Here is a 25,723-nt window from a genome sequence, read left to right on the forward strand (position 1 = left end):
GAAGTGTGGAGTTTGATGAAAACAGAAAAAATGATAGCTTTATTTGTTCTGTAGTATACCAACAGTCTAACCCAGGAAAGGGCATCGCAGTATTCAAACGAGGGCAAGGATGTATATCCGTGACATCATGGTGTGGAGGCCTACACACAGGCATCTTGTGGAATTTCGTTAGGAAAATCAACAAAGTAAACAGAGACCGAAAATTTGCAAGTTTCCGATGGACAAATACAGAATTTTTATGTGTTTTAGAGCTCCTCGAACCCGTCTTCATCTGCGTCTTCCTCTATTCTCTGAAATTCTCTCCTCCAAGTTTCCATCTGTGAAGATGATGAAATGTAAGCAACCCAGAAAATTAATAACAAAAAACCATAAATGTATCTAGGAAACCACAAGGCTCAGAATGATAAGGGCATTTTGTAAATGATTGAGGAATCATTTCCAATATTTGTGGGTTCAATCACTGGAAGATATAACAAGAACCGAGTTATATTTGCTTACTGGAAAGTAAACAAACGATTAGGAACTTCTTATCCAAAATTCCCAGAACTCTGATCACCGAATCTGTCTCACCTGATCATCAGAAAACCGCAAATGTTCTGCAACAAAAAGTATGTACTCGCACTCGCCTGATGCTAGTTCCTTGCCTAAATTCCTTGCTACTTCACCATAATGAATCATTTCCACCTTGAAACCGTTGCTCATGAAAAGCTTGTCCATCCATCGCTTTGTACTGGACTGTGCAAGAGATCAAACAGACGGTGCCTTTCTTAATGAACATAAGGATTGAAGCAAATTCAAATAAGAACTAAATGTTAAAGGAAACTGACCTTGCTTCCAACTTCACTTTCTGCCAACCAGACAGGCAATTCTCCCAGAAAGAGACATCCCTTCATGGCTAAACTACTTACAATAGAAACAAGCTCGTCAAAATCCGCCAAAGTCATCACAGAGAGTCCCTGCAAATAGGTAACAAATCAAATTCATCAGCCATTTAAGAAACCACCAAATTTATGTCTAGTTGGTGAAGTTACACATTAACATTGAAGAGATTAAAAAACCTTAAACCACCTGGAAGACCCATATGCTAGGTCGATTTCCATTGAACCCTTTTCTGCGCAAAATTTCTTGTATATCAGAAGACTCCAATGGAACATGAAGAAACAGGCAACTTTTAGGAATCTTAGCCCCAACACCTAAGGGTTTATCAAGGAAATACTGTTAGAACTTGATGCATTGCTTATGTCAACCACAGGTATTTTGAAATACTGATGGTGAACAACATTGAAAAATTCAATCTCCTTTGGATATCTTAAACCATATCCACACACCTTCGAGCTTTTGAGCTGCTCTTTTAAACACACTTTCCGGGGATATATCAAATATTATGGTTGAAGTTGGCCAACTGAGTCTGTATGGCCGAGTATCCATGCCATCTGTTAATAAAACAACCTGCCCAATATGAGTAGAGACCAATACGAGCTAAGCAAAAATGGTAAATACTAGTCAAGTAGCCTATGATTGGATATGGGCAAAAATACCTGCTTTAGTCCATCAATATGGTTCATGGTACTTAGCAATTTGTCATCAATGAACTTAGTTGCAAGGCAATAATGGGGTGGATATTGCTCCATGTCCTTCTCAACATTGGGAGGAAGAAAGCACCCAACATATGGATCAATAAAAAGAGGCTCTGCAAATTGAAGCATTAACTCGCCATCATATAACACTAATAATCTCACCTCATTACAACTGCCACATCAATGAAAAAACCTATCCATGAATCGATAATAAAAGAAAAAGAGGAAGGTGGTGAAAAACAATGATAGAAGTTGTCTTTTTATTTGAATGCCCCAGTAGCCAATTTGTACCAACACACCCCTTATGAGCTACTCAAACTTACAACCAAATGTGTTGGGCCAACCCCACTTGTCTTGAGCCAATTTCAACATTTAACCATAGTTTTCAATCTCAGTTAACTGTTCGATAAAATGCCTGAACGAACTTTACTGAAAATCCCCAAATTTTCAGCGCGAATACATGACAGAGAGGAAGAATGTGGGCTTACCCGGCCGAAAGGTCTCTTGAAAACGAAGAGAAGCGCCATGAATGGCGGCCTGAAGTAGTGGGTCATCGTCGTCTTTGAGTTTTGCTCTCAGCCGCCCAGTCTTCTTTGCCTTACAGGTCCTGGCTAGTGATGGACGCACTATAACCGTGAGCCGCGCCAGTGGAAGGCCCACCACGAAAACGCTGGTTCCCATCATTTGCTCCAACACGGAAGAAGCCCCGTCCCTTTTATTTTGCTGAAAGAAATGGATAAACTATATCACACGTCACGTCATATGATAATCTAAGGGCTTCCTTTTACGACCTCGTCAACTTTGTCTCCTACATCCAACGGAAAAAGGTCCCTCTTCATCTTCTAAATCTTCATCTTGAAAAATATATGGTAAATAAATATGAATAAATATGCCATATTAGGATACAAATAACCAAGGGTTTTTGGATATGGAATCTCATTCTCTAGTCATGCAAGAAATTAATGGACGAACACTAGAAAGCTCCCTAACGTCTGTTGTTGATTAGAACACTTGTGAGGAAGAAAAAGTGCCACGGCTGTTGTGTGTTGATAACCTTTTCACAAGTCACAACAAAATGTTGACACCATGGACCAGACAATATTCCAAGGGTCTCCAGCGTCACGTCGTCACGTGCTTTCCGGTGGATAAAAATTTGGGGGTGCAGCAAAGTTTCAAAGGCCCTCGTTGAACTAGGAAAAAAGGACGCTTTTGTAAGAAAGATGAATTGTTATTTGACATGGTTAGTTGGATACTAAGATTGATTTAGGAAAATAGAGTCTGTGTGTTTGGTTGCCCAAAAATAGGGAACGTGACGTGACACACGTCCAAATTATTTAGGTAATGTAATGTCATGTGGTTTATGTAAACCCAAAGATAAGTAAATGTATAATCATTTAAAAGAATTATAAATAAAATATAAGGGAAAGGAGAAAACGGGTTTAAAAGTGCATTTGATAGTGTTTTACGATTTTTTTTAAATTCATAAAAATATTTTTAAATTAAAAACACTTTTTAAAAATTACTTTCAAAACGACCCTCACAAATCTGATAGAGATACATATAAAAGACATATCTTTTAATGGAGTTTCGTAAGTTTTAGGGTTTGTAAGTTTTTACGATTATACGAGGTGTAGTTTTTTTTATGAATTTTTTTATTTTGGTTATTATTGAAAAATTTATTTAAATCTTAATAAAAACTAAATTCCTAAGGAATATATATAAGAATAATTATAAAAACCTAATTATAATAAAAATTAAATTCGTAATAGAATTAGGATTCGGAATTCTAATAAAAACCAAACTCAGATATTAATTACCGTTCTTACAACATTGCTTGAAAAACCTAAGTTTTAAAAATGAGAAAACCCATTTATGCTAGAAAAGGAAAAACAAATTTCAGGTAACAAATAAAAATGATTAAACTTTTGCTCTTTAAAGCTTGATAGTGCTCTAATCACCACAATCTCAATTACTTCCAAGGGCATCAAACTTGATATGTAATAAGGGTAAGGGAAAATTTGTCATTTTTGGTAAGAAGCATAAAAATCCATCCTTTAGATTAGGGCTTTTCTTTTTGGGTAATGGCATCCTGGAAATTACCAAATACCTCGGAAGAAAAGAAAAAACCAAGAGAAGAAACAAATAAACAAAGGAATCCACCAACCATGAAGGGGAAAATACCAAAAGAACCTACAAAATTGGACTGAAGGCTAAGGAGAAGGGTTGAAAGTTAGTGGAAGAAGATGTTAGGTGCAGCCGTTGGGGCAATGCGCTAGACAATACTCACAACGGCTTTAAAACCCCCCACGCACTCTCTCTCACCAAAACGGCACAGAGAGATAGAGAGAAAGAGAAAGGAGGAGCTTCAAGCAGAGCTTATCTTCGTCAACCCCACAAAAAAATGGATCCTAATCTTCAAACCCTTGAAAACCCAGAAACCCAATCCTCAGATGAGCAAACCCAACTCGCCATTATCGCTCCTCCCACTGCTTCTATTTCTCTTTCTCTGTCTGCGGTTCTACCTACCCACTTTCTCCTCCCGCCCAAGATTTCTTCCCTACTTGCCCACCATCCAAGCAAGGTCAGAATTCCATCCCAGGCGGCTTCTCTTGCTCACCTCTCTCTTTCTTCGTCTCTAAACCAGCCCAAGTCGTTTTTCAAGTCTACCCCCATCTCTTCTTCCCCTCTCCAGAGTCCTCTGTTTCTGGGGCCTCGCCGCTCCTCAGATCCCTCCAACGCTGCTGGAATTCGTCGATCTTGCATTGTTTGGTTCCGAAATGACCTTCGTGTTCACGACAACGAGTGCCTCAACTCCGCCAGCAATGAGTCCATGTCGATATTGCCCGTTTACTGTTTCGATCCGAGGGACTACGGGAAATCGTCGTCTGGGTTCGATAAGACCGGGCCGTACCGTGCCTCGTTCTTGATTGAGTCGGTTTCCGACCTCCGCCAGAACCTCCAGAAACGAGGGTCTGATTTGGTGGTGAGAATTGGGAAGCCCGAGACGGTGCTAGTGGAGCTGGCGAAGGCAGTCGGTGCCGATGCCATTTATGCTCACAGAGAGGTTTCGCACGATGAGGTTAAGGGGGAGGAGAAGATTGAGGCGGCCATGAAGGAGGAGGGCGTGGAGGTGAAGTACTTCTGGGGAAGTACATTGTACCATGTTGATGATTTGCCATTCAAAATGGAGCAAATGCCCACGAATTACGGCGGGTTCAAGGAGAAAGTGAAGGGTTTGGAAATCAGGAAGACTATCGCCACATTGGACCAGTTGAGGGGGCTTCCGGCGAGAGGGGATGTTGAGGCCGGGGAGATTCCATCTCTGTTGGATCTGGGTCTTAGCCCATCTGCAACATTACCTCAGGTTTGGTTTCGTTTGACTATTTTATACTTTGATTATTGCATTTGTCTGTTTGTGTTTTGGACATTGTCGAAAATTTTGAGTCCATGTTGGTTTGCTAAATTGAATTGGATAAAAAATTTAGAGAAAGCAGTTTTAGGATGGATATTCTATACTGGGAGATGTAAAGTTTGAGTTGGATTTATTTTTGAGGGCTGTACATGAATACTTTAAAGAACAGAGACATGGAGATCCTTTTAACATATTTTATCAATTTCGAATTCTAAGTAGATTAGGAATGCAGTAGGCCATTTAGCTTCTTGTTTTGGTTTCCAATTAGTGGAAAACAAGTTAAATTATCCTATAAATGAATAAATTTGTTAATAGTCTGAAAACCCTTAATCATGCAGGGGTGTGGCTTTCCATTGGACTCTTGATGTTTTATGGCCCTGCCTTCATTTTTACTCTAACCATTTATTCATTTTATTAGGTTTTAATTCAATAGTTCTTGTGCCTTTTAACCTTTTGAGAAGATAAGGCCTAGGAATTGATTTTGGGATGCTAAATTAGAATTGGAATGGAAATTTATATTTGTTTATTTCTTGAAGCCATGCAGTAATTTTTAACATTTTAATGGAAATCTATATTCATACATGAAGCCTCCATGTACTCACTCATTTGCCATTAAGCTTATGTACCTATGAATATTGGTAAAACTATTTGTAGATATGCACACTTGAGCTTTGTGTCACCTTTATTTCTCATCTCCAACTGGCCTGTTTTTCCGGCCATTCTCATTTGCCTGTAGATAGTAGTAGTGCACCTTTTTGTATCAAAAGAGCATCTAGTTTCATCAATATTCCTTTGCTTTTTTATTTGGAAAGTGAGCCCTCTGGAACATTTCTTGTTTATGCTTTGATTGACAATATGTTCATCTCTTGTCATGTAGAATGGGATGTCAACTGCTAATGGTTCTCTTGTGGGAGGGGAGACCGAAGCGCTACAGAGGCTGAAAAAATTTGCAGCTGAATGCCAAGCACAACCACCTAAGGGAGCTGCAAATGATAGCATATATGGTGCAAACTTTTCTTGCAAAATCTCTCCATGGCTTGCTATGGGATGTCTCTCTCCACGCTCGATGTTTGATGAGATAAAGAAATCTGCCAGCAGGTATGCTTAAGTTTACCCATCAGTTTGTTTTCCTTCTCTTTTTTTAAGCAGTGCTCTTGTTTATAAAATTGCCCTCTCACTTCAGAGTGAAATAATATGATTTGTAGGACTATTTCTGCCTCAACATCCAAAGATGGTGGTAGTGGCCAATCTGACACTGGAATGAATTGGTTGATGTTTGAATTGATGTGGAGGGATTTCTTCAGGTAACTTGAAAAATCATAGAGCTTGTGTCACACTAGAACTAGTAGTTCCTGTATTAAAGGTTTATTTATTTATCTTTCTTTCCCCTGCCTTCTTCATACACATACTGCATAATTTGACTTTCAATTGATACTGTTTCACTAATGTCTTGTGCCACTGTCCATTTCAGATTCATCACCAAGAAGTATAGTTCTGCCACGAAGCAGGTTGACGCTGCTCCAGCTACAGCTTGTACGGGTGCCCTTGCTTAGGCAAGAACTTAATTGAAGGTGAGAAGGGAAATTGTTTCAGGAGGCAAGCTGCTTTCTTTCTTTTTGGTTTTCCAAGCTGTAGCAGTTACATGCTGAAGTAGGGTTGTTCCTTGTTGGACTTTGTTCTCACTATCAAATAAATATAAAGTGTTGTCCTTTTCATGAAATGGCCAGTTTCAGGCTCAATCATTGTGCATTGTCATCACCCCTCCTGTGAGAATAACAGACCCTTTATGTTTCTCCACCCCTGGTTTATACTCTTATGTTGTTAGGATTAATGGTTCTAAAGGAATTCCTATTACTACCGTTCCCTGGAATCAAGCATATCAGCTTGCCATTTAAACTTGACTAAGATGAACTGCAGCTTTCAACATCTATTTGATGTTTACTTCTGCCAAGTCCCAAAAATGGAAGAAGGATGATGGGTCAAAATCTAAGGTCATTCATCTGTTTGAGACACTAGCAAGCAAAATAGATGGGAGCACCTAAAGTTGGAATCTCCCTCCGTGTTTTCTTTTTGTGGTGGTTGGGGCATGGACTGTGTTGGAAAGAGGCAACAAATGCCAAACTTGAAGTCTTGTGGAAAGACTTGCAAGGATCAGTGATCTGTGGCATTTTAAAAGGCTATCTGGGATTGGAAGTGAAATCGACTTTGACATGATTAGATCAAATTCTTGTGCAGCAATCTCTAATTCAATCAACCGTAATGGGAATGGTTGTAGGGCAAAGATAGTGTTTGATGAATTAACTAAAATACCTTTAAAGTTAGCATTGTTCGAAATTATACTTTTGATTATCCTTAAGAATATCTAAAAATATACTTCTAGATAACCTTAAGGCTGTTTAAAACTATACTTTCAGACATATTTTCAATGTTACAACTATTCTTCCTAACATACTTTCCATACCCAATTTTTGGACATCAGGAAATATACATTTTTTTTTTAATTTTTCTATTTTTTTAATAAAATTTTAATTTCGAAAACACTTCTAAATTATTCCTATTATTATTTTTAATTATCTTTATAGCTAATTTGTAAATGTCCTGCAATTATGATTGAGAGGGATGCCCATGGAAACCCCAACCCAACAATACGTCAGTAGTAAAAGCCATTCATCTCTCCTAAGAAATGGGAATTGAGTGTAGTACGTACATCATCAATTTACAGAAGCAGTGTTAAGAGGCAAAAGAGGGCTTAATGTTATCACACGTACATTGAATTTCAAATACAAAATTTCTAATAATTTATTTGAAACCAGGCCCAAAGTACATGGGCCATATGAATAATAGCAGACTCGCCAAAGTTGATAAAGAAAGCAACAATTAAGACTTCCAACTCCACCTGGCACGGCCCATTCCAGGAACAAGCACAAGTTCATCTCTTTTTCCAGTTTCACTGGAAATCATAAATCACCAAAGGGTTCAGATCTTCATCCATCTTACATCCACAGTGTACTTGACTCTTTCAGACAAAGCCCCAAACCATTTTATACCTCTTGCCATTCCAGCTTAAAACTCCTAAACCTCATTTTATGGGTCGATCTACCGTCTATTAAACTCGGTATGCTAACAATTATGGGCCCAATATGTAGAGTTCAATTTACAATGAAGCTCCTACCACCATACGCTACTTGAAGGGAAATACAATTGGTTGTATGCCAATAAGAAAAGGGCAACATGGAAACAAATGACCAAGGGGGGGTGAAAAAGCATAATCAATCATATGATGCCATAAACTTTGAGGGAGGAGAGCACAACAAAAATAATCCAAAGTGACATGAAGTACACACATGTGAGATGGGCCCAAATCTTCGGCCCTCCCAACTCGGCACCCAATGTCAGACGCCTGAGTACCAAAACGCCAATACAGCATATAGAAGTACAGAAGAAAACAAGCAGAGAGAAGCTAAGCCCTGCTGCATTTTGAACCCCTAATGGCTCCCGGTAGGCAATGAAATTGTATGTTGTGTCAATCAGCCATGGAATGCCAATGCCCATATATATATTCACAGAATTGCTATAAAAAAAAAAGGAACAAGAAAAGAAAATTCATATCAAGGTTTTTCACTTAGTCCACAACTAAAAGATGCAGGTACTCTACACTATAACACCGACTATAAGAGGGGAACAAGGCTGTAAGTGAAACAGAAGTTGATGAATAGAACCTGCAAATGATGTTTGCAATGGCAGAATCTGCTGTTGTTTGGCGTTCAGCAGCAATCTTGCTAGCCACTAGATCTGGCCATGAAGTTCCAGCTGCTAATGCTGTGAATGCTATGACATAAGAATTTATTCCTGCAACAAAATAAGAGTATGAACAAAAAGCATACATCGAATTACTAACAAGATTCTGGCAGAATGATATCATGATTAACTGGAGAGACAGCTGGTTTTTATTTCAAGAGATGAGGTGAACCTGAGGTACAGCTTATTAGATCTGTAAGCTTGGTTACAATGTAGGCTATCCCACTGATGAAAATTAGAGAGCAAATGAAGGCAAACCATCCATGAGCAATATGAGGAGGAGGCACAAAAGCAAACAGAAATCTCCAAGGCAAAAGCAGCAACTGCCAGAAAATTCTAGCTACCCATAGATAGATGTTGTCCAATTTTCTTGATTCTGAGCTTTCCAACTGTTAAAAAGACTAGAAATTATTCCCAACACAATGTGGCCAATCCAGAAATAAAAAATAAAAACTGAAATACTGCAGTGAAGTTCCACAAGTCAGATACACTTGAATTCAACTGTATAGAGGCAAAAAGAAGAAGAATTAACTAGGATTCCAGGGTAATAATATTCTGATGTAGTTTGCACAAGCTGTACAAGATTTAAATTAAAGGGCAAAAGCATGAAAAAGGGAGTTAAACCTCTTAATGCAGGGGCATACAACTCAAAATTCTTATTTTTATTTAATAACACTGAAAATTAGAATACTGCAGAAATATTTAATTTTTGTCATGTAATTAAAAAACATAATTTAAGGGGAAACAAGGAGATGCTATGCATGCCAAAAGAAGGACATACAAGAAGGAAAAGACAAATAATTTGTAACAATTCTCTCCCTTTCATTTAGATATTGTTTGCTTTGGACATAAGTCCAACATGGTTTTAAAATTTGTCTTCATAGTTAAGAGGAGGAGCTTGCTGCATATAAAGTGTCAAGAACTTTTCTCTCTTGTCCATGTGAGATCTTACTATCAAGCCTCCTCTTCTCATGTAGGCATGGTGTCCTCATCGTGTCTCTTGGGATTGTGGGCTAGATAGACACACACATAGCCAAGGATCAATTCTGATGCCATTAATAATAATCCATCGGGTGTGTGACTCTATTTGGATTGCAATCCCATATGAAATAACGAGAACAATGCTTCTATAAAAAGGTGATTGAAAGATCCCACATCGGCTAGAGAGAAAAGTCCTTGACACTTTATATGTAGTGGGATCCTATTAACTATGTAGATGCGTCTTAAAGCTATGCGATCTTAGGCCCAAAAGAGACAACATTTATATAAGAGGGAGCAGGTCATGCTTGCATAGAGGTAATTGTGATAAATGCATGTAAAGTCATGTGGACGTTGACCCAAATTAGACATATCTACATGGGAAAATGCAGATCATTGGCTCTAGGTTGAAGGTGGACAATATCTCCATGCAAGAGAGTGAGTCATTATAAATCGTATCAAAGTTGACTTTTGGCCAAATGTCTATCTAGCTGACAATCCCATGAGACACAACGAGGATGTTGTACCTATATGGAGGTATGATTTTCAGATTCCACATTGGATATGAAGAGAAGTTTTTGGCACTTTCTATGTAGTATGCTCCTTTTAACAGTGTATGAGCATTTTAGAGCAATGCAGACTTTCTATCCAAACTGGACAATATCTACATGAATGTGTAGATGAGTTTTAAAGCGATACAAGCCTTGAGCTCAAACCAGACAATATCTACATGGAAGGAAGTGAGTCGTTACATAAATGATGTAAATACGAAAGTATATTTTCCCAAGCCATTCTTAAACTTAAATCATCACCTATAGAGTGGATCTATGTGTGTATGTGCACGTGCGTGTGACAGAGAGAGTATGTGCATACTATAATTCATCTCATAAGCATAAAGTAATCTATGATTCATTCCAAAAGTGCCTACTATAATTCATCTCATAAACATAAGGTAATCTATGATTCATTCCAAAAGAAAAGTTAAAATGAATTCATATAGAGGATGGCATCAAGAAATATAGTACCGTAAAAGCATCCACAAATTGCTGCTTCCAGAGTGATAGCAAATGAGAATCTTCTAAAATAATGTTTTTCTGAAAATGTTCATTGGAGGGTTCAGCAACTTCACTGCCAGAGATACTGTGATACACTGGACCTGCAAAGTTATATCATGAGAGAGATGATCAGAATTAATGTGAAGATCCAAGTAATGCAGAAAGTTTCATTATGCTATAAAGCATAACATGATATGCAATGCATAATTGATGCATCAGTGTGTGACGTCTTTACTTTTGCTAGAAAACTAGGAACATATCAGCACCACCTCATTTGCCTGGGTCCTCTCCAAATCTTTCCATAAATCCAAAAGTAAATAGCTCTAATAATTGGTCTCAATCTTGAAGTCAAACTAATTTTCCGGTATTCTAGTTTCAGTTGTTCATCTTTGCTTAATTACTTGCAACTGCAGTTCATGGTATGACTCAAGTTCGATGAAATGGTAGATAGTGCAACCTGAATATCTCCGTTAATCTTTTTTTTTTTGATTGGATATATCTCCGTTAATCTTATATGTAAAAAGATGCTTTTCTCCATTCATCTTGTTTTTCTTAGGGTGTACAACCTTGCTGAATAAGATGGTTAACCAAACTGCACAATCATAGTCCATAAACTTCCCAATCTTGAGAGGAATACCATTTAGCACCTTTTACAATTTTCATCTAAGCTTCCCAAATTTCACAGTCCTCAATTCTTCAGTCATACTATGGCTTCTGCCTTCACACTTTTATTTTCTTATTGAACAGCTTTTATGAGCTCTAAAAGCAATGCTCCCACTTTTAACTAGTGTCATCATGCTCTGCTAAAACTCCATGGTCCTAATAAGTCAGTACACAGTTTTCTCTCAGTCCATTGTACCTAACTTACAATGAAGTTTTGAAAGCTATGAATTACTGTGTTATTATTTCCACTTACGCCACATATATGTCTTTCTCAAGACTCTTTTCATTCAGACTCTTTGAGATCTTTAAGAAGTTATCTATGATGTGCATAACAAAATAGTGGTAGACGGACACTACCTTCACATTCTTGTAATACATATCATGATCATATATTAAATCCTAGTGATTTGCATTGGCTGCAAATGACAGTAATTTGTTTCTTACAAATTATTTTTTTGATAAGTAATTTTTTCTTTTTCTTTTTTTCCCTTTTTTCTGTCCCCATTGGGACTTGAACCTGGAACCTCTCATAAACCCCACCCCAACTCTTTACCACTTAAGAGGCCTCAAGGGCAGTTTGTTTCTTATGAATACACACAATTCAAATACACTTCATTCTAGTCATTGGCATCCTCAATACAACCCCATAATCTATTGAACATAAAAATATCATCAATATCTTAGAGCAGCTCCAAAACCCAAACAAGGAATAAAATAGAAAGAACAATCTTAACAGCCATCCTTACACACAAGTTATAATTTCTTGATGAATGATCACAAGAATTTCTAGAATAAATATGGTCCACTTCATATGGGTGCTTTCATAAAAGGGCAACTAAAAGACTACTATGTAAGTAAATTTCCACTACTTCAGATAGACTTGTATATCCCTACATTAAGGACTGAGAGTGTTACCTGACCCATCTCCTGAATGGATGGAGAAAATATCAACAATGTTCCCATTTTCAGTATCACCAACTTGAAATAACTCAGAGCACTCATCACCAGCAATTTTGTCTTGTTTGCGTGAAGCAGCCTCATCAGGAACCCAGTCCTCTGGCCTCTCAGTTCTTGGCCTAAGATATACAAAAAGCATCAACCCTCAGTATCAAGACTAGACTACATTTTTCAGGCTTAACCCAAGCCAGATTTACATCCAAAGCAATAGGCTAAAGCAAAAACATACAAAGGAAGAGATAAGTAGGGCCACTGCTTGTCTTGAGCATAAGCATGTATCAGTAGTAATCCAAATTGCAGCACTGTCAACAACGCCTCCCAAATTGTAATCACATTTGGGGTCCATACCTGGATAGTAAAGGAAAACCTTTTCATGACAAAGTTGTTAATGTGTGGTTAAACCATAATCAAGATAATCCACCTCCCGTATCTGCAGTTAGCAAATAAGTTAAGTGGATCATTATTCTCTGATCCATCAAGCATGACTTAATTCAAACGGACTAGGAAGAAATGCATCAAGAAATTTCTTCTAAGGAGGTCCTAAATCATATGGAAAGATACATATGTTTGCCCAGAAATACTTCATTTATATTTCCTTCTTTCTTCAAAACAAAGGCTTTTAGGATCAATCTTATCTTTGTTAATCGAGACCTAAACTCCCCTCTTTGGTTGTTTTAAGCTGTGTGAAACCAAGTACTATTAAATGGCACAGAGGCAATGAAATGCTGAGTATGAAAACTGAAAATTACCACAAATCATATTTGTTTACAAATTCAGAGCATTTAAAAAAAAAAGGGGCATTTTTCAGCAATATCAAGTGACAATTTCTTGTCCACAGCACAGTTTTAAAAGCTCAAAGATGGAATAAATAAACCATATGATCTACGTGCACATGTGATCTGTGCTACCACATTTCAGCCATACAAAAAAGGAAAACCAAACAAGCTAAAAATCAATTTTAAAAAAAAAAAAAATTAAGACATTAAAAAGAACAATTTAATTGTTTAAAATGGAACATTCCAAAAAAAGGGGAATATTTCTCAACGCTATGATTGGTTTCCAGAAAGTGCAAAGGAAATAAAAAAAAATGTGAAGGAAAAATTATTTTCTCATCTTTGGTTTTACCATGGAAAATATGGGAGAAAATTTAATATAATTAAATTTAGTTGAAAACTTATGCATTTATAAATTATTTTAACTTTATACAGAATAGTTAAAATAAGTTAAATGAGCTCGATACAGCATATACAAATAATTTATCATATGCATTTATAAATTATTTAATCCTTATATAAAAGAGTTAAAATAAGTTAAATGAACTTAAAGTGGTATATACAAATAATTTATCGACTTTAAATTTATTTTTTATTTTTCTTCACTTTTTCTTTATTTTTACTTTTCCTTTCTATTTTCTTTTCCTCACATTTTCCCTCAAAATTTTCCAAAACCAAACATAGCTCAAATATATTTCCCGAAGACACAAAACTCTGGTCAATTAGAGCACATGGATAAATTCCCCAAATTACAATACAAAACTTATACCTTAATATATTTCCAAAAGAAATATATGCTAGAAGGCTACTCCACTCCTTATAACTAAAACTTTGCTCAAAGCTTAACTATTTTGACCCTTATGATTCACATACAGAATTCCAATTGAGCTAAATTATATTGAGAGGCCAATCAAAGTGAGGCAAGCAATTTTGCCACAAAATTTTGCCTCTAGTATTACTTCCCAAACCTTCAAAGGATATAGTCATCATGTCACTTATGCTCCTAGGAGAAACTAGAAGATGAATTTCATCATCATTTTTTAGAGAAGTGTTATCATCATTGTTTCTTATTGGTACAACATATGAGCATCTTCACATCAAAGCAAAGAATTACAGAATCATGATGTACAGGAGAAAAGCAAATGCATTATTTAAACAAATTATGTTACCTCCAAGATTATGTATAACCAGACATAAGCCCAAAAGGACCAAAAGAGCTCTACAAGCCAAACTCCTACATCAGAGATCTTTTTTAATTCCCCAGCTTTTGGAACTACAACACAAACAGCATGGATGGGAAATAGATCGAATGCAGCAGAACCAACAAGTGTTCCAGGACCCAAACCTATAGGTTAGAAGATAATACAGAATTTCAGAAATATGGAAACAAGATGTATGAGAAAGTGCACCAATTGGTAGAGATCACACATGCTTAACTTGCTGATGTATCTAGACTAGAAGACAAACAAATCACAAGGTTAAATGATGTATTATTAACATCTAAATGCAAGAATTAATGCATTCCATTAACACCTAGATTCAAAAAAGGAATTGGCTATCAGGTTTTAATGCATTAAAAGTGAGGATTGCACTACATTTTCACAAACAAATGGAGAGCTTTTCAAACAAGCAAAAACAACAATAACATTACTGAACGAGCAGACAGGGCAGTGGTAGTACACACAGAGTATACAAGAAACCCCCAAAGGGAAAATGGAAGTAAAAACAGAAAGAAACATCCAAAAGTGGAATAAAAATAAAAGACACAGCTCCAAACAATGAACTACAATTCAAACTTGATGGAAATGAGTCCTCCAGTCATGAAAGGAAGAAAAGGAATTTTTTTTCTGATTTAGGTTCTTTAGGGTCGTAATTAGTACATAGTTGGTTATTTGAGTCTCGTTAAGAATTTGAGAATTTTTTTATTTAAAATTTCTCCTTAAAAGAAGCAGAATATTTCTAAACTTTCCATTTTCTAAAATCCTATTTTTCTAAAGTTTCTATTTGAATCATTTTTAGAATCTAGAAAGTCATTTTTACTATAAACGCTTATTACAAGAAGTTTTTATTAAGGTTTTAGTTTTTTATTCTGAAAACAAAGTTTCTATTTTCTTTTCAATTTCATTATTTGGAAGATTAAAGAGTTTTAGGAAAGCATTAAGAGTCCTAATAAGTTATTATATAGGTTAAGTTTCTTTTTTCATGGTAACTGCTGCAAAATGAGATTCATGATGAATAATACATATCTTTATGCATAAGTTGTAATTTCTCATCTCTTTATTTTTCTCACTTTTATTTTATTTTTCCTGCTGCCATAACCCCTGGTTCATGTTTCCTGAAATCCTAAATTTTTCATAAAAGAGTGAAGCTTTAGCCTACCTCATTTAATTATAGAGAGCCACCCTGAGGTTGTCCTACAGCAGAATCCTTTCCATGTCTTTATTAAAATCTAAAATATAGCTTCAACACTCCTCAATCAATGCCAAGAACTGCAGAAAAAGGGGACTTCTCTTTCCATGCCAACCAACCCCCCACCCACACTCCCCTCCTCCTACAAAAGAAATACCCATGAGGTTCACATCTAGAATCTCCTCCCTCTCCCAACGAACTAGCCTTGCCAAGCCACTAACATTTGCTTGTTTCCCAGCTAACCCAGTGAACCCTTAATATAGAAAAGAATTGGACCCAAGACATCAGCCATCATGCAATAAAGCAACCAATGATCCAGGGTTTTTTTGAATGATTTACTGTCTTCTTGTTCAACAGTTAAAATTCTGCCCCTGCAAAATTATGTCACCTTAATAGGAAACACAGGACCCCAAATCTCTTAGGCAAGAGAATTGTCTGGTCCCCATCTCGCCATCTCCTTGTAGAGAGATTTTTTGTGAGATACTGATAATTTCCCTCTCTAATAAAAACCTCAACCTTTGTACTTAACTATTTCTTCAAGTTATGATTGTTTACTCTCCTACCACAAGCCTGTACCCCACTCAACTACCATTCCTTTCAAAGGATCATTGAAATATATAGCTGTAAATACTACCTGAAGAATCATGCTAAATCCAACCTTACTTCTTGGGATGGTAGTTTTGTTAGTGAATAAAGAAGTGATAGAATGCAGAAGAGAATCTTCATTTACAAACCAATATACCACAGGAAGTTAACTTATCAAAAAGCAAAAAACAAATGGATAGATGAACTATAGGAAGTTGGTGAACATTTTATGATACCAAATACTAAAATGGAGAAGCCTAGTGAATGTTTTATAGTACTAAATATCAAAATGGGTGACCTTATGTGATATTTTGTTTCCCAATTGGCAACATTTATTGAGGAAAACCAACAGACCAGGGTGAAAACTCTTCACCAATGAAAGCAACTGGCATTTTGAAATCACTTGCCTACCAAAATAAAATGAAAAGATAAAGAAAACAGTAAAGTACTTAACAATGGGTACTGGTAGCATAGCTTCTATAATTATAAGAACTAAATAACTTGAGAAAAAAAATCATGATAAAAGAGAAGAAAACATAAAAATGAAACAAGAATAAAAAGGTGAAGGCATTTACAAGCAAAACATGATTATGAGACAAGGTAAGTATGTGCAGGAATTAAAGTCTCAGGAGAAACACAAAAGAAAAAACATAACAAACATCTGCATAAAATCAGCACCTTAGTTTCAACAATTTCACAGCAGGGAAAAGTGAAAACAAACCTCCAGCATACCGGCTCCCAAGGTTTTGTATAGAATCTATTATAGCTAGAGAGATCTGAGGGAAGCTAGTGCCAAAGGCTAATAGAGTGATGTCTGCAATTGTGTAGTTCCACACCCTCTCATGTCTAATAATCTCTGTATTTGATCTGGGATCTATCTCCACCACTTTCCGTGTGTGCTTAACAACATTCTCCATAGACTGGAAAAAACGGGCAGTTATAGCTGATAATCCAATAAAACAATATGCGAGACCAAGAAAATACAAGAAGGTTCGAAATCCATCTCCAAGGGAAGTTTCACCAGAAAAAAGTAAGTAGCTTTCACATTTTTCACGCACAGAAATATTATAAGCTTCAAGAATGTTCCCTGGTAATTGCTCATGTACCCAAGCCATCTTAAGTGTTCCCAAATCACAGTTCAAGAATGAAACAACAGACCTTCTTGCAAAATATTTACATTCCCTGACAGACATGAGATAAAGCATCAGAAAACCAAGTACAGAAGCATAAACAAAATTTTATCAGACTCAAGATGGTTTGCCACAACATCCAGTTAGCAACAAAAGCTATGATCAGTAGGAAAGAATTATTGAATTGAGAAACCTTCTCAAGGAAATAACTTCAGGGATAAAGTGATAACTATCCAGAATCCAGCAAAAAAGACGTGATAAAACTTTCCCAAGTTTCAAATTAATGCATCAAGACTAAATGAAGTTACCCTAGGAACATTCTTTGAGGAGCACACTTTGTTTAACAAATGCAGCTTAATTAAATATAGAAACACTTATATGTTACTGACAAATCTTCACTTCTTTCACAAGCTTTACCAGTGAAAAGGGGTCAATCACAATAGGAACTTCACAGTGAAGCTTGGGAAAAGTCAATTCTGTCTCTTCAATCAGTATTAAGAAAGTACTTTTCGTACAACTTAAACTATTCCACCTCACCCATAAACAATTTTTGGCCAAAACAGATAGCACCCTCAACAGCTGATTTCAGAAACGAGCTCGTTCTAAGAAAATAAATCTGAGTCCTTCCTCGAGACCGATAAAAATTCTATACATGGTACTTCAGAAATCATATCAACACCAGATAGTCTAGATAATCATCAACATGATAACAACAAGAACATCAACAAACATGGCAATTATACTCCAGTTTCCAAAATTAGCCTCACCACCAAAGCTCAATACCATCTCTGGTAATGGGGAGAAATCCATAATTCACAGTTTCAAACTCTGGAGAAACCAAAAGAGGAAAAGGGTCGCTACCCAGATTTCTTCGAGTATAGCCTAAACTATCCCAAGAAGGACAAGGGCTACCAGCCAAAGCAGCCAATCCTTCACTCACTCGACATGTTTCAATACTTTCATTGTTCAGCTTCCTAACATAAGTAACACAATACCCACATAAATCACTACAAAATTAGACAATTCACCTTCAAAAAATCTAAAAAGAAAGAAAACCCAACTCCAAAATCGAGTGTTGGACACTCAAAATCGCTCATCCATCTGAACAAAAACTAAAAGAAAACAGATTAACAAAGAATGCCCCAGTGCAGTACCAGAGGTAAGAAACAGATCCCAACGTCAGCGGAGACTCGCCGGCCCCGGAATGCGACGGCCTCGGGAACCGGATTAAGTGTCTCCAACAATCTAGAATCGGCAAATGTGGTGATGTATATTAAATTGTAGTATATTTCTCATAAACAAAATTGTGAATACATCGTATTTATATTACAACTCCACTAAGACTTGGGTTTTTGAAAATGAAACCAAAAAATCTGAAGCAACTTTTACTATATATTATTTTATTTTCTTTTTTATCTTTTCATTTCATTTAGAGCCTTGAAAATGAAACTGATAATATTAGAAATATACGATACTAGAATATAAATATATGATATAAAGTATAAATAAATTGATAGAATCTGAACTATATACATCAATACATGACATAATTTAATTGATCTCGATTTTTTGATATATACCTAAAAGTAATACAAACAAAACTTAAAAAATCCCATCACCTTTTGCGTAACTTTCCATCATGTGATCTAATTTATTGTTTATTAGATTTATTTTCGATAAATCTATAACATTTGTCAATATTAATGGTTCCATTAACCCATTTATAGGGCTTCAAATAATTACTTTGTTGATCTTAAGAGTTCAAAAAACTCATAGAATCTTTGCATCTTAGTTCTAATCTCATGCATTTTGTAGCCAATCGGATACGGTAAAAGAATGATGAAAATTTGAAAAGCCAAAAATGTTGATTTACCTTCAAACACGCATGAATTAGGCAATGATTAAATAAGTTTCGGATAACAAGTCATAGGGAGCATGAATCATGTGAAAATGCCATCTTCAAATGGAAGATTTTTATACGTTACGACGCTGTCATAAGGGTCCACCATGGCACGTCAAATGACAGGTGGATGTAGACTTCTACTCCATTACAAGGGGTCATGTTAGTTTATTTGACTCTAAATGGATTGAATACGTTTGTAAGAACCATTTGAATCACTGCATTACTTGATTCAAATGGTTTTAGCTTTTTCCGGCTTATGCACCACCCTTTTGTCTGTATCCATCATTCATTTTCTCAATTCAAAGGTCAGATGGAAATGTGAATACCATGACTCTGTAGCACTATCCCTATGCATAAAAGAAATGTATTGAGTGTGAAAACAAAGGTAGGAGAGGGTCGACTTCAGAACTTATATATATAAATTGTAGATGCGAGAAAAAGGGTGAAGACAAAGGGAAAATGTGGAGGAGGGTAGGCTTAGGGGGCACATTGAACATGCCCCTCAAATTTTGATTAAAAAAATATTTGTGCAGTTATGGTTTTTTTTTAAAATATATATATATTTAGAATAAATAAAAAGAGAAGGGAAAAGTGTAATTTCTTACACTTATATGAAAAAAAAACTATAAAATAGGTACCTAAATTTATAAAGTATAAATTTTAAGTAGGTATTTAAAGATAATTAGTATTTTTATTTTTTTAAATTAAAAGTACTATTTTTTACTATTCAGATACTAATAGGTGAATCATGAAATTTAAATTATTTTTAAAAAACTTTTATTTTATGATTATTTTTATATGAGTGGGCGAAAACTCATTTTTCGAGAAGGAAAAGGCTCGTCAACCGGCTACGAGCATCATTTTTCTGCGTTATACTCGAGTGTGCTGACCTTTTACATGACAGGAATGATGAACAAATAGACAAAAAAAAATTGTACCACACATGGAGGGAGTCCAATTCATGATACAAATGATTAACAGAGAGAAGCAAACGTACATGAAGTGAAGTGAATCTACCTCCAATTGAAATTTTCAGATATTCGTCAACACTTGAATGGATTCTTCAGCTCCTGCCTAACAATGGGGATCTTTCCAAAGATTTCTCTTGCTAAATACACTTCATGTGGGGGTTATGAAGTTTCAATGCTAAAAATAAACAGCCATCTCTAAATTTGTTGACACCATCCCAAAGCCCAAAAAAAAAACGAGGGACCCGGGTTTTTTCTTGGAAGTTTACTTTGCCTAGAGTGCAGCCTGCTGAATTGTATAGGATTTGACTATCTTGCCAGTGGCCATTGACAGAAGAGCATAATCCAATTTACCAGTAGTCTCTGCAGGAGCATAATCCTTGTGTAAAATGGTGAAACCGATTGCAATCCCTGACAATGATCTCCCTATCAAACACCTTAGATATCATCTTTATGGCAACATGGCAATCACGGCATATCCTAAGGTTTTTAACTATACGTATTGGTGTACCTGGGCTTGTTTTTAGAAAGCCATAGGCAAGGGCCAGCTTTTCACTATGAAGGGACAGGGCTAACTCCTTTCCTTCCTCATCCAAGTCCAGCAATACCTCCTTTGTGTTTCCTACATAACCTTCCACCTTCAATCTCTCCAAGATCTCCTCAAGCATCATGTGTATCTGTCTTGTCTCTGGATGAGAATCATCTCCCACAAAAAACTCATGAAGGACTCCCCCAACTTCAATCAAACTACACCCAGGAACTTTCTTAATCCCCATTGTCTCCATGAGATCTCTCACATGCCTTACATCCTCCCACCTACCTCTCTTTGCATACACATTTGATAGGAGGACATAGGCTCCACTGTTTGTGGGTTCCAACTCGATTAGTTTCTTAAGAGCAAGCTCACATGTTTCGATGTCCCCATGCATTCTAGACCCACTCAAAAGAGCTCCCCACACAAGCACATCAGGCTCCATAGGCATAGATTTCACAACATTCCAGGCCTCCTTAATGAGACCAGCTCTCCCGTAAAGATCAACCATGCAACCATAGTGTTGGATGGTCGGAGTAATACCGTAATCCTCAGTCATCCTCCTCAAATAATCCTTCCCTTCACTCACCAAACCCCCATGTACACAAGCACAGAAAACAGCCAAAAATGTTACAGCATTAGGCCTCACGCCTTGATTTATCATTTTCGAGAATAAACCAAGGCATTCTTCAGCAAGCCCATGCATGGCCAGGCCAGAGATCATGGCACTCCAAGCCATTACATCCTTGTTTGGACCCAAATTGCTGAACACCCACCTTGCTTTTTCAACCCTGCCACATTTCGCATACATGTCTATCAAAGCAGTCCCTAATACAACATCAACCGGCATCCCACATTTGTCTATATAAGCATGAGCCCATTTCCCATGTTCCAGCGCCCCCAAGCGTCCACAGGCTGCAAGAACACCAGACATCGTGAATTCATTGGGCCTAACGTCATTCACTCCCAACATTTGCATCTCTCGAAATAAAGCAAGCGCTTCCTTATATTGTCCACACCTGACATACCCATTTATCATACAACTCCAAGATATCACATTTCGTTCAGGCATCACAGCAAACAAGTTCCGAGCCATATCAACCAGACCAGCTTGAAAATTGGCATTTATGATGGAATTCCAAGAGGGCAAATCCGGTTGGGGAATTTCATCAAACACTTGTCTGGCATAACCCAAATTGCCACAAGAGGAATACATGCTGATGAGAGATGTTTGAACAAAAGGGTCGATAGCGAGCCCACAGCGGAGAATTTGAGCATGAACACTTCTTCCCAAATGGAGGAGAGATGGAGAAACAAAAGATTGGAGAAGAAAAGGGAAGGTGTGGAAATCAGGTTGGACGCCATGGAAGCGCATGCGAACGAAAATGGAGATAGGAGAATGGGTGGGGCCAGTTGGCTGAGCCCTGGCTTGGACGTGGGCTCGAATTAGTGTGTTCCAGAGAAAGGACTCGAGCGTCGGATGGGAGAAATGAAGAGTTGGGTGCGTGGAGGATATGAGCCTTGTGGGCAGTAGCATTGCTGATAGAGCAAGGCTAGGAAGGCCAGGTCAAGTGATGAATTTTTCTGGTCAGAGAGTGAGCTTAAAATTATCCAATTAACTCCCTTCAATCAATTAGGCTTACTTTAACTAAATCATGTCTAAAAATCTTTCAAAAAAAAAAAAGGAAAAAAAGAAAAAGAAAAAAAGACCTTCATCAAACCATGTTTGGAACGTTCAAATAAAAAAAAATGGGAATGAAAAAAATTAATTTTAGATTTGCCTTTTTAAAATAAGAATAACAATAAGAAATTCATAGTAGTATTATGATTCTCTTCTAAGTAATACTATGATTCCCCTCCATTCTTATTCCCATGCATCAATCGCACATTATCAATCGACTTTGATCAATTGAGTCGAATGACAAAAGTTTGGAGAACTTTTAAGAAATGGCTCTATTTCGATCCACAGCAGTAAAAACAATGTGAAGTGTGCCTGGAGTTTGGTTGTAAACACACCCGAGAATTCCAGAAACAAAGTAGGATATCCTAATTTGGATCAATACCAACTTCAATATTCACAGTACCGGGAACAACCTCGAAAGCTTCTACAACACTAAAAGATCTTTAGGTAACAAATCAATTAATGTCATGTGAACAAATGGGATCCCATCACTTTATGCCAAAGTTTTCATTCCCCCCCTCCCCCTTTTTTTTCTTATGAGAACCAAAAAATGTATTAATTACCCTAATAAAAGAATGAGAAATCCTTCCATAAAGTACAAACATGATCAAAACACCCAAAAAGAATCTCAACTTCACAACAAGATTTGCATAAAAGGAACAAAAAAGACCATACCAGTAGTTCTCCAAAAGCTCATCTAGCTTCTCACAAAACAGGCCTAACCCTGAGGGATACATTCGGAAAGCCAACTAAGCTAAATAGCATTCAGGGGAATGGCTTTAGAAACTTCAGCACAAGAGGCCCTAAAAATAACTTGAGGCTTCCAAGTATCCTCAAAAATCCTAACATTCCTCTCTCTTCACACAAAGTTTTCATTGAATCACATTCAAACTCGCCTCTTTGAACTTGGTTTCATCCCTTTTACCATTATTCAAAAATTCAAATTTTATCAAAGATTCAGATTTCACCATGCATTTTTAGCAAGATACAACTCAGATCTTACCATGAATTTTCAACAACCTACAACTTAGATTCACACATTAAACTCAATCCAAGCAGAGTTTTACACTGAAAATTTGTGACCTGCAGATCAAATAGAAAGCTCCCTAGGAATGTACATTAAAAAACTTTGGCTACCATAGACATTAAGGCTATGTTTGGTTCCTAGAAAATTTGAGGGAAAATGCGAGGGAAAGAAAATACAAAGGAAAAATAGAAGAAAAGAAAAAGTGAAGGAAAATAAAAAAAATAGATTAGAAGTTGATAAATTATTTTTTTTGTTACTTCAAACTCATTTTATTTATTTTAACTCATCAATATAAAGATTAAATAATTTAAAAATACATAAGTTTTTAATTAGTTTTAATTATATTTGATTTTTTTTTATATTTTTCATAGGACAACCAAACATGAGAAAATCATTTTCCTTAACATTTTTTTCTTTCCTTTGTACTTTCCGGGAACCAAACATAGCCTAAAGAAGTTTTGATTAAAGAGCACAGCTTTACCTGCACTCTCACTGCTTGCCCATCAGCATCGCAGTACCATATTTATGGCTTCCATTCAACCAAAGATCCAAAGAAGCAAACTAAGCCATGATAGATGTTTGCATTTAGTGATACAATAACAGTTGCCCATGCATCTAATAACTGATGGTTAAGATGCTGGGAAGGCACCAACCCAAGAAGAGTTAAACTCTTAATAATCTCAATCAAATCACGCATAATATGCCAGTAAAGCTCAACAATATTCATTAATTTTCCACTAGAAAGAAAATTCTATTGCTATTAGTTCAACCAAATATGATTTAATTTTGTGAAACCCAGATAAATCCAATCATCAGCAAACAAAATTTCGGGAAAACAGCTCAAGTGTTGTCACAAAACCATCTATGATGAATGGGCAGAGGAGGGAGCTGAAAAACATAAAGGGAGCTCTGGATAAACTAAACTAACATGGGGGCCAGATCTTCATTCTTCCTCTTCCCCTTCATTCTCAGCAATGTTGAAGTAGCGCAATTCATAAACATTGCGGTCTTTGTTGGAGGCAATCACCCGAAGCCAATCCCTCACGTTGTGCTTCTTCAAGTACTTCTTAGTCAGATACTTGAGGTACCTGAAAAGCAAACAAGCTGCTCAGTTTGAAGCAAATCATAACAATATGTTAGTTAGGTCAGATCATAGAAAGCACCAAGCCCCTCCATTTGGATGGGAAAAAATTACGAATCCACCCAGCAGGGAGATTGCATTGAAACCCTAAAAAAGGTGCTCTTCCTTACTGAGAAATAGCCCCAATCTGAAAGATTATGAATCCTATAATTCATCATAAACAACAATCTATTTGAGGCATGATCACACAGGTTCATGCAACAACTATCAAATCTCAAATTCTCAGATCATTATATAGAAACGGAAATGAAACAATGATATTGCACAAATGAACATTGCTGGCTCTACTGGATGAGGTATGTTTCGTGGCTACCGACATGTCAGAAATTACTGCATAATAGGAAGCAAATAAACTCGATTCATTTTCAAGGCTTATGAAATTCATTCTCCAAAAAAGGACTAATCATCGTGTTTTGGACCGCACAATCCACCATTCTCTCAAATCCAATTTTCCCGAATACCAAACAGAGTTACGCATTCTTTTACCATCTAAAACTATAAGACCAGAGCATGACAACAAGAATAGAAAAAGGGTACCGTTTAGAGAGGTTGCTATCGGAGGTAACGGTGATCTTGCTCTTCTCGCGGGTGACGATGACGGAGTCACCGAGAGCGCCGGCCTTGCCGCCGACCTTGATTCGCTCCTGGAGGAACTTTTCTAGTGATGCGACGTCCATGATCTTATCCTCCACTGGTTTGGAGCAGTCGATCGTGAACGTCGCACTCTTCTTCTTGCCCTTCAGCCCAGATGCTGTGCCGCGACTCATTCTTGTGCCTCTGCTCTGCGAATCACAGAATCAACAACGAAAATGAAGAGGGATAGAGAGAGGGTTCGGTTGGTGCCGCGAGTGATAATATGGAGAAAAACGAAGCGGCTGAAGATAGGGGCGTTTTAGGGTTTTTGGAGGAGCTAGGGTTTTGGGGACTGTGACTCGTGAGTCGGGAATGAGTCGTGAATCGGTGGGTGAAATCATATGTTAACACATAACATACATATATTTTTGGTATAAAGAAAAAATAATTAAATATATAAAACTTATTCTTTAATATATCTATGTTAATGTTTTTTGGGAGGGTTTTTAACGGTGAGAGTTTTTTTTTATTGGATATTTTTGTTTTTATTTTTTGTTCAAG

General features: G+C 36.8%; 4 protein-coding genes across 10 annotated transcripts; 1 reads left to right on the forward strand and 3 right to left on the reverse strand.

Moving 5' to 3' along the window:
• Positions 1-16: 16 nt before the first annotated feature.
• Positions 17-2,568, reverse strand: LOC117918668 (putative S-adenosyl-L-methionine-dependent methyltransferase MMAR_0539). Of its 2 annotated transcripts, XM_034835482.1 has the most exons (7): positions 2,066-2,532; positions 1,539-1,690; positions 1,329-1,449; positions 1,069-1,193; positions 828-956; positions 571-735; positions 17-317 (listed from the first exon to the last, which is right to left on the reverse strand). In XM_034835482.1, the coding sequence occupies exons 1-7, from the start codon at positions 2,259-2,261 to the stop codon at positions 246-248; spliced, it is 960 nt and encodes a 319-aa protein (XP_034691373.1). In that variant the 5' UTR covers positions 2,262-2,532; the 3' UTR covers positions 17-245. The 2 variants fall into 2 exon arrangements, with proteins under 2 accessions (XP_034691373.1, XP_034691374.1); XM_034835483.1 differs by lacking the exon at positions 17-317 and having other exon boundaries at positions 577-730; positions 2,066-2,568.
• A 1,326-nt stretch (positions 2,569-3,894) lies between these two features.
• LOC117918642 (blue-light photoreceptor PHR2) lies at positions 3,895-6,786 on the forward strand. The gene is made up of 4 exons (XM_034835433.1): positions 3,895-4,941; positions 5,867-6,087; positions 6,195-6,293; positions 6,461-6,786. The coding sequence occupies exons 1-4, from the start codon at positions 3,979-3,981 to the stop codon at positions 6,540-6,542; spliced, it is 1,365 nt and encodes a 454-aa protein (XP_034691324.1). The 5' UTR covers positions 3,895-3,978; the 3' UTR covers positions 6,543-6,786.
• Positions 6,787-7,643: 857 nt separating this feature from the next.
• LOC117917837 (magnesium/proton exchanger) lies at positions 7,644-22,345 on the reverse strand. 6 transcript variants are annotated; one of them, XM_034834266.1, is made up of 10 exons: positions 18,492-18,632; positions 17,266-17,389; positions 16,929-17,127; positions 14,383-14,558; positions 12,670-12,788; positions 12,399-12,559; positions 10,791-10,921; positions 8,960-9,176; positions 8,709-8,838; positions 7,644-8,560 (listed from the first exon to the last, which is right to left on the reverse strand). In XM_034834266.1, the coding sequence occupies exons 2-10, from the start codon at positions 17,320-17,322 to the stop codon at positions 8,263-8,265; spliced, it is 1,488 nt and encodes a 495-aa protein (XP_034690157.1). In that variant the 5' UTR covers positions 17,323-17,389; positions 18,492-18,632; the 3' UTR covers positions 7,644-8,262. The 6 variants fall into 6 exon arrangements, 5 of the variants coding, with proteins under 5 accessions (XP_034690157.1, XP_034690152.1, XP_034690153.1 ...); XM_034834261.1 differs by having other exon boundaries at positions 16,929-17,389; XM_034834262.1 differs by lacking the exon at positions 18,492-18,632 and adding an exon at positions 18,105-18,192 and having other exon boundaries at positions 16,929-17,389.
• Positions 22,346-24,149: 1,804 nt separating this feature from the next.
• On the reverse strand, positions 24,150-25,479 carry LOC117917839 (60S ribosomal protein L22-2-like). The gene is made up of 2 exons (XM_034834268.1): positions 25,127-25,479; positions 24,150-24,536 (listed from the first exon to the last, which is right to left on the reverse strand). The coding sequence occupies exons 1-2, from the start codon at positions 25,354-25,356 to the stop codon at positions 24,392-24,394; spliced, it is 375 nt and encodes a 124-aa protein (XP_034690159.1). The 5' UTR covers positions 25,357-25,479; the 3' UTR covers positions 24,150-24,391.
• Between the last annotated feature and the right edge of the window lie 244 nt (positions 25,480-25,723).

The sequence above is a fragment of the Vitis riparia genome, chromosome 7, assembly GCF_004353265.1.
Source record: "Vitis riparia cultivar Riparia Gloire de Montpellier isolate 1030 chromosome 7, EGFV_Vit.rip_1.0, whole genome shotgun sequence".
Classification (NCBI taxonomy): Eukaryota; Viridiplantae; Streptophyta; class Magnoliopsida; order Vitales; family Vitaceae; genus Vitis; species Vitis riparia.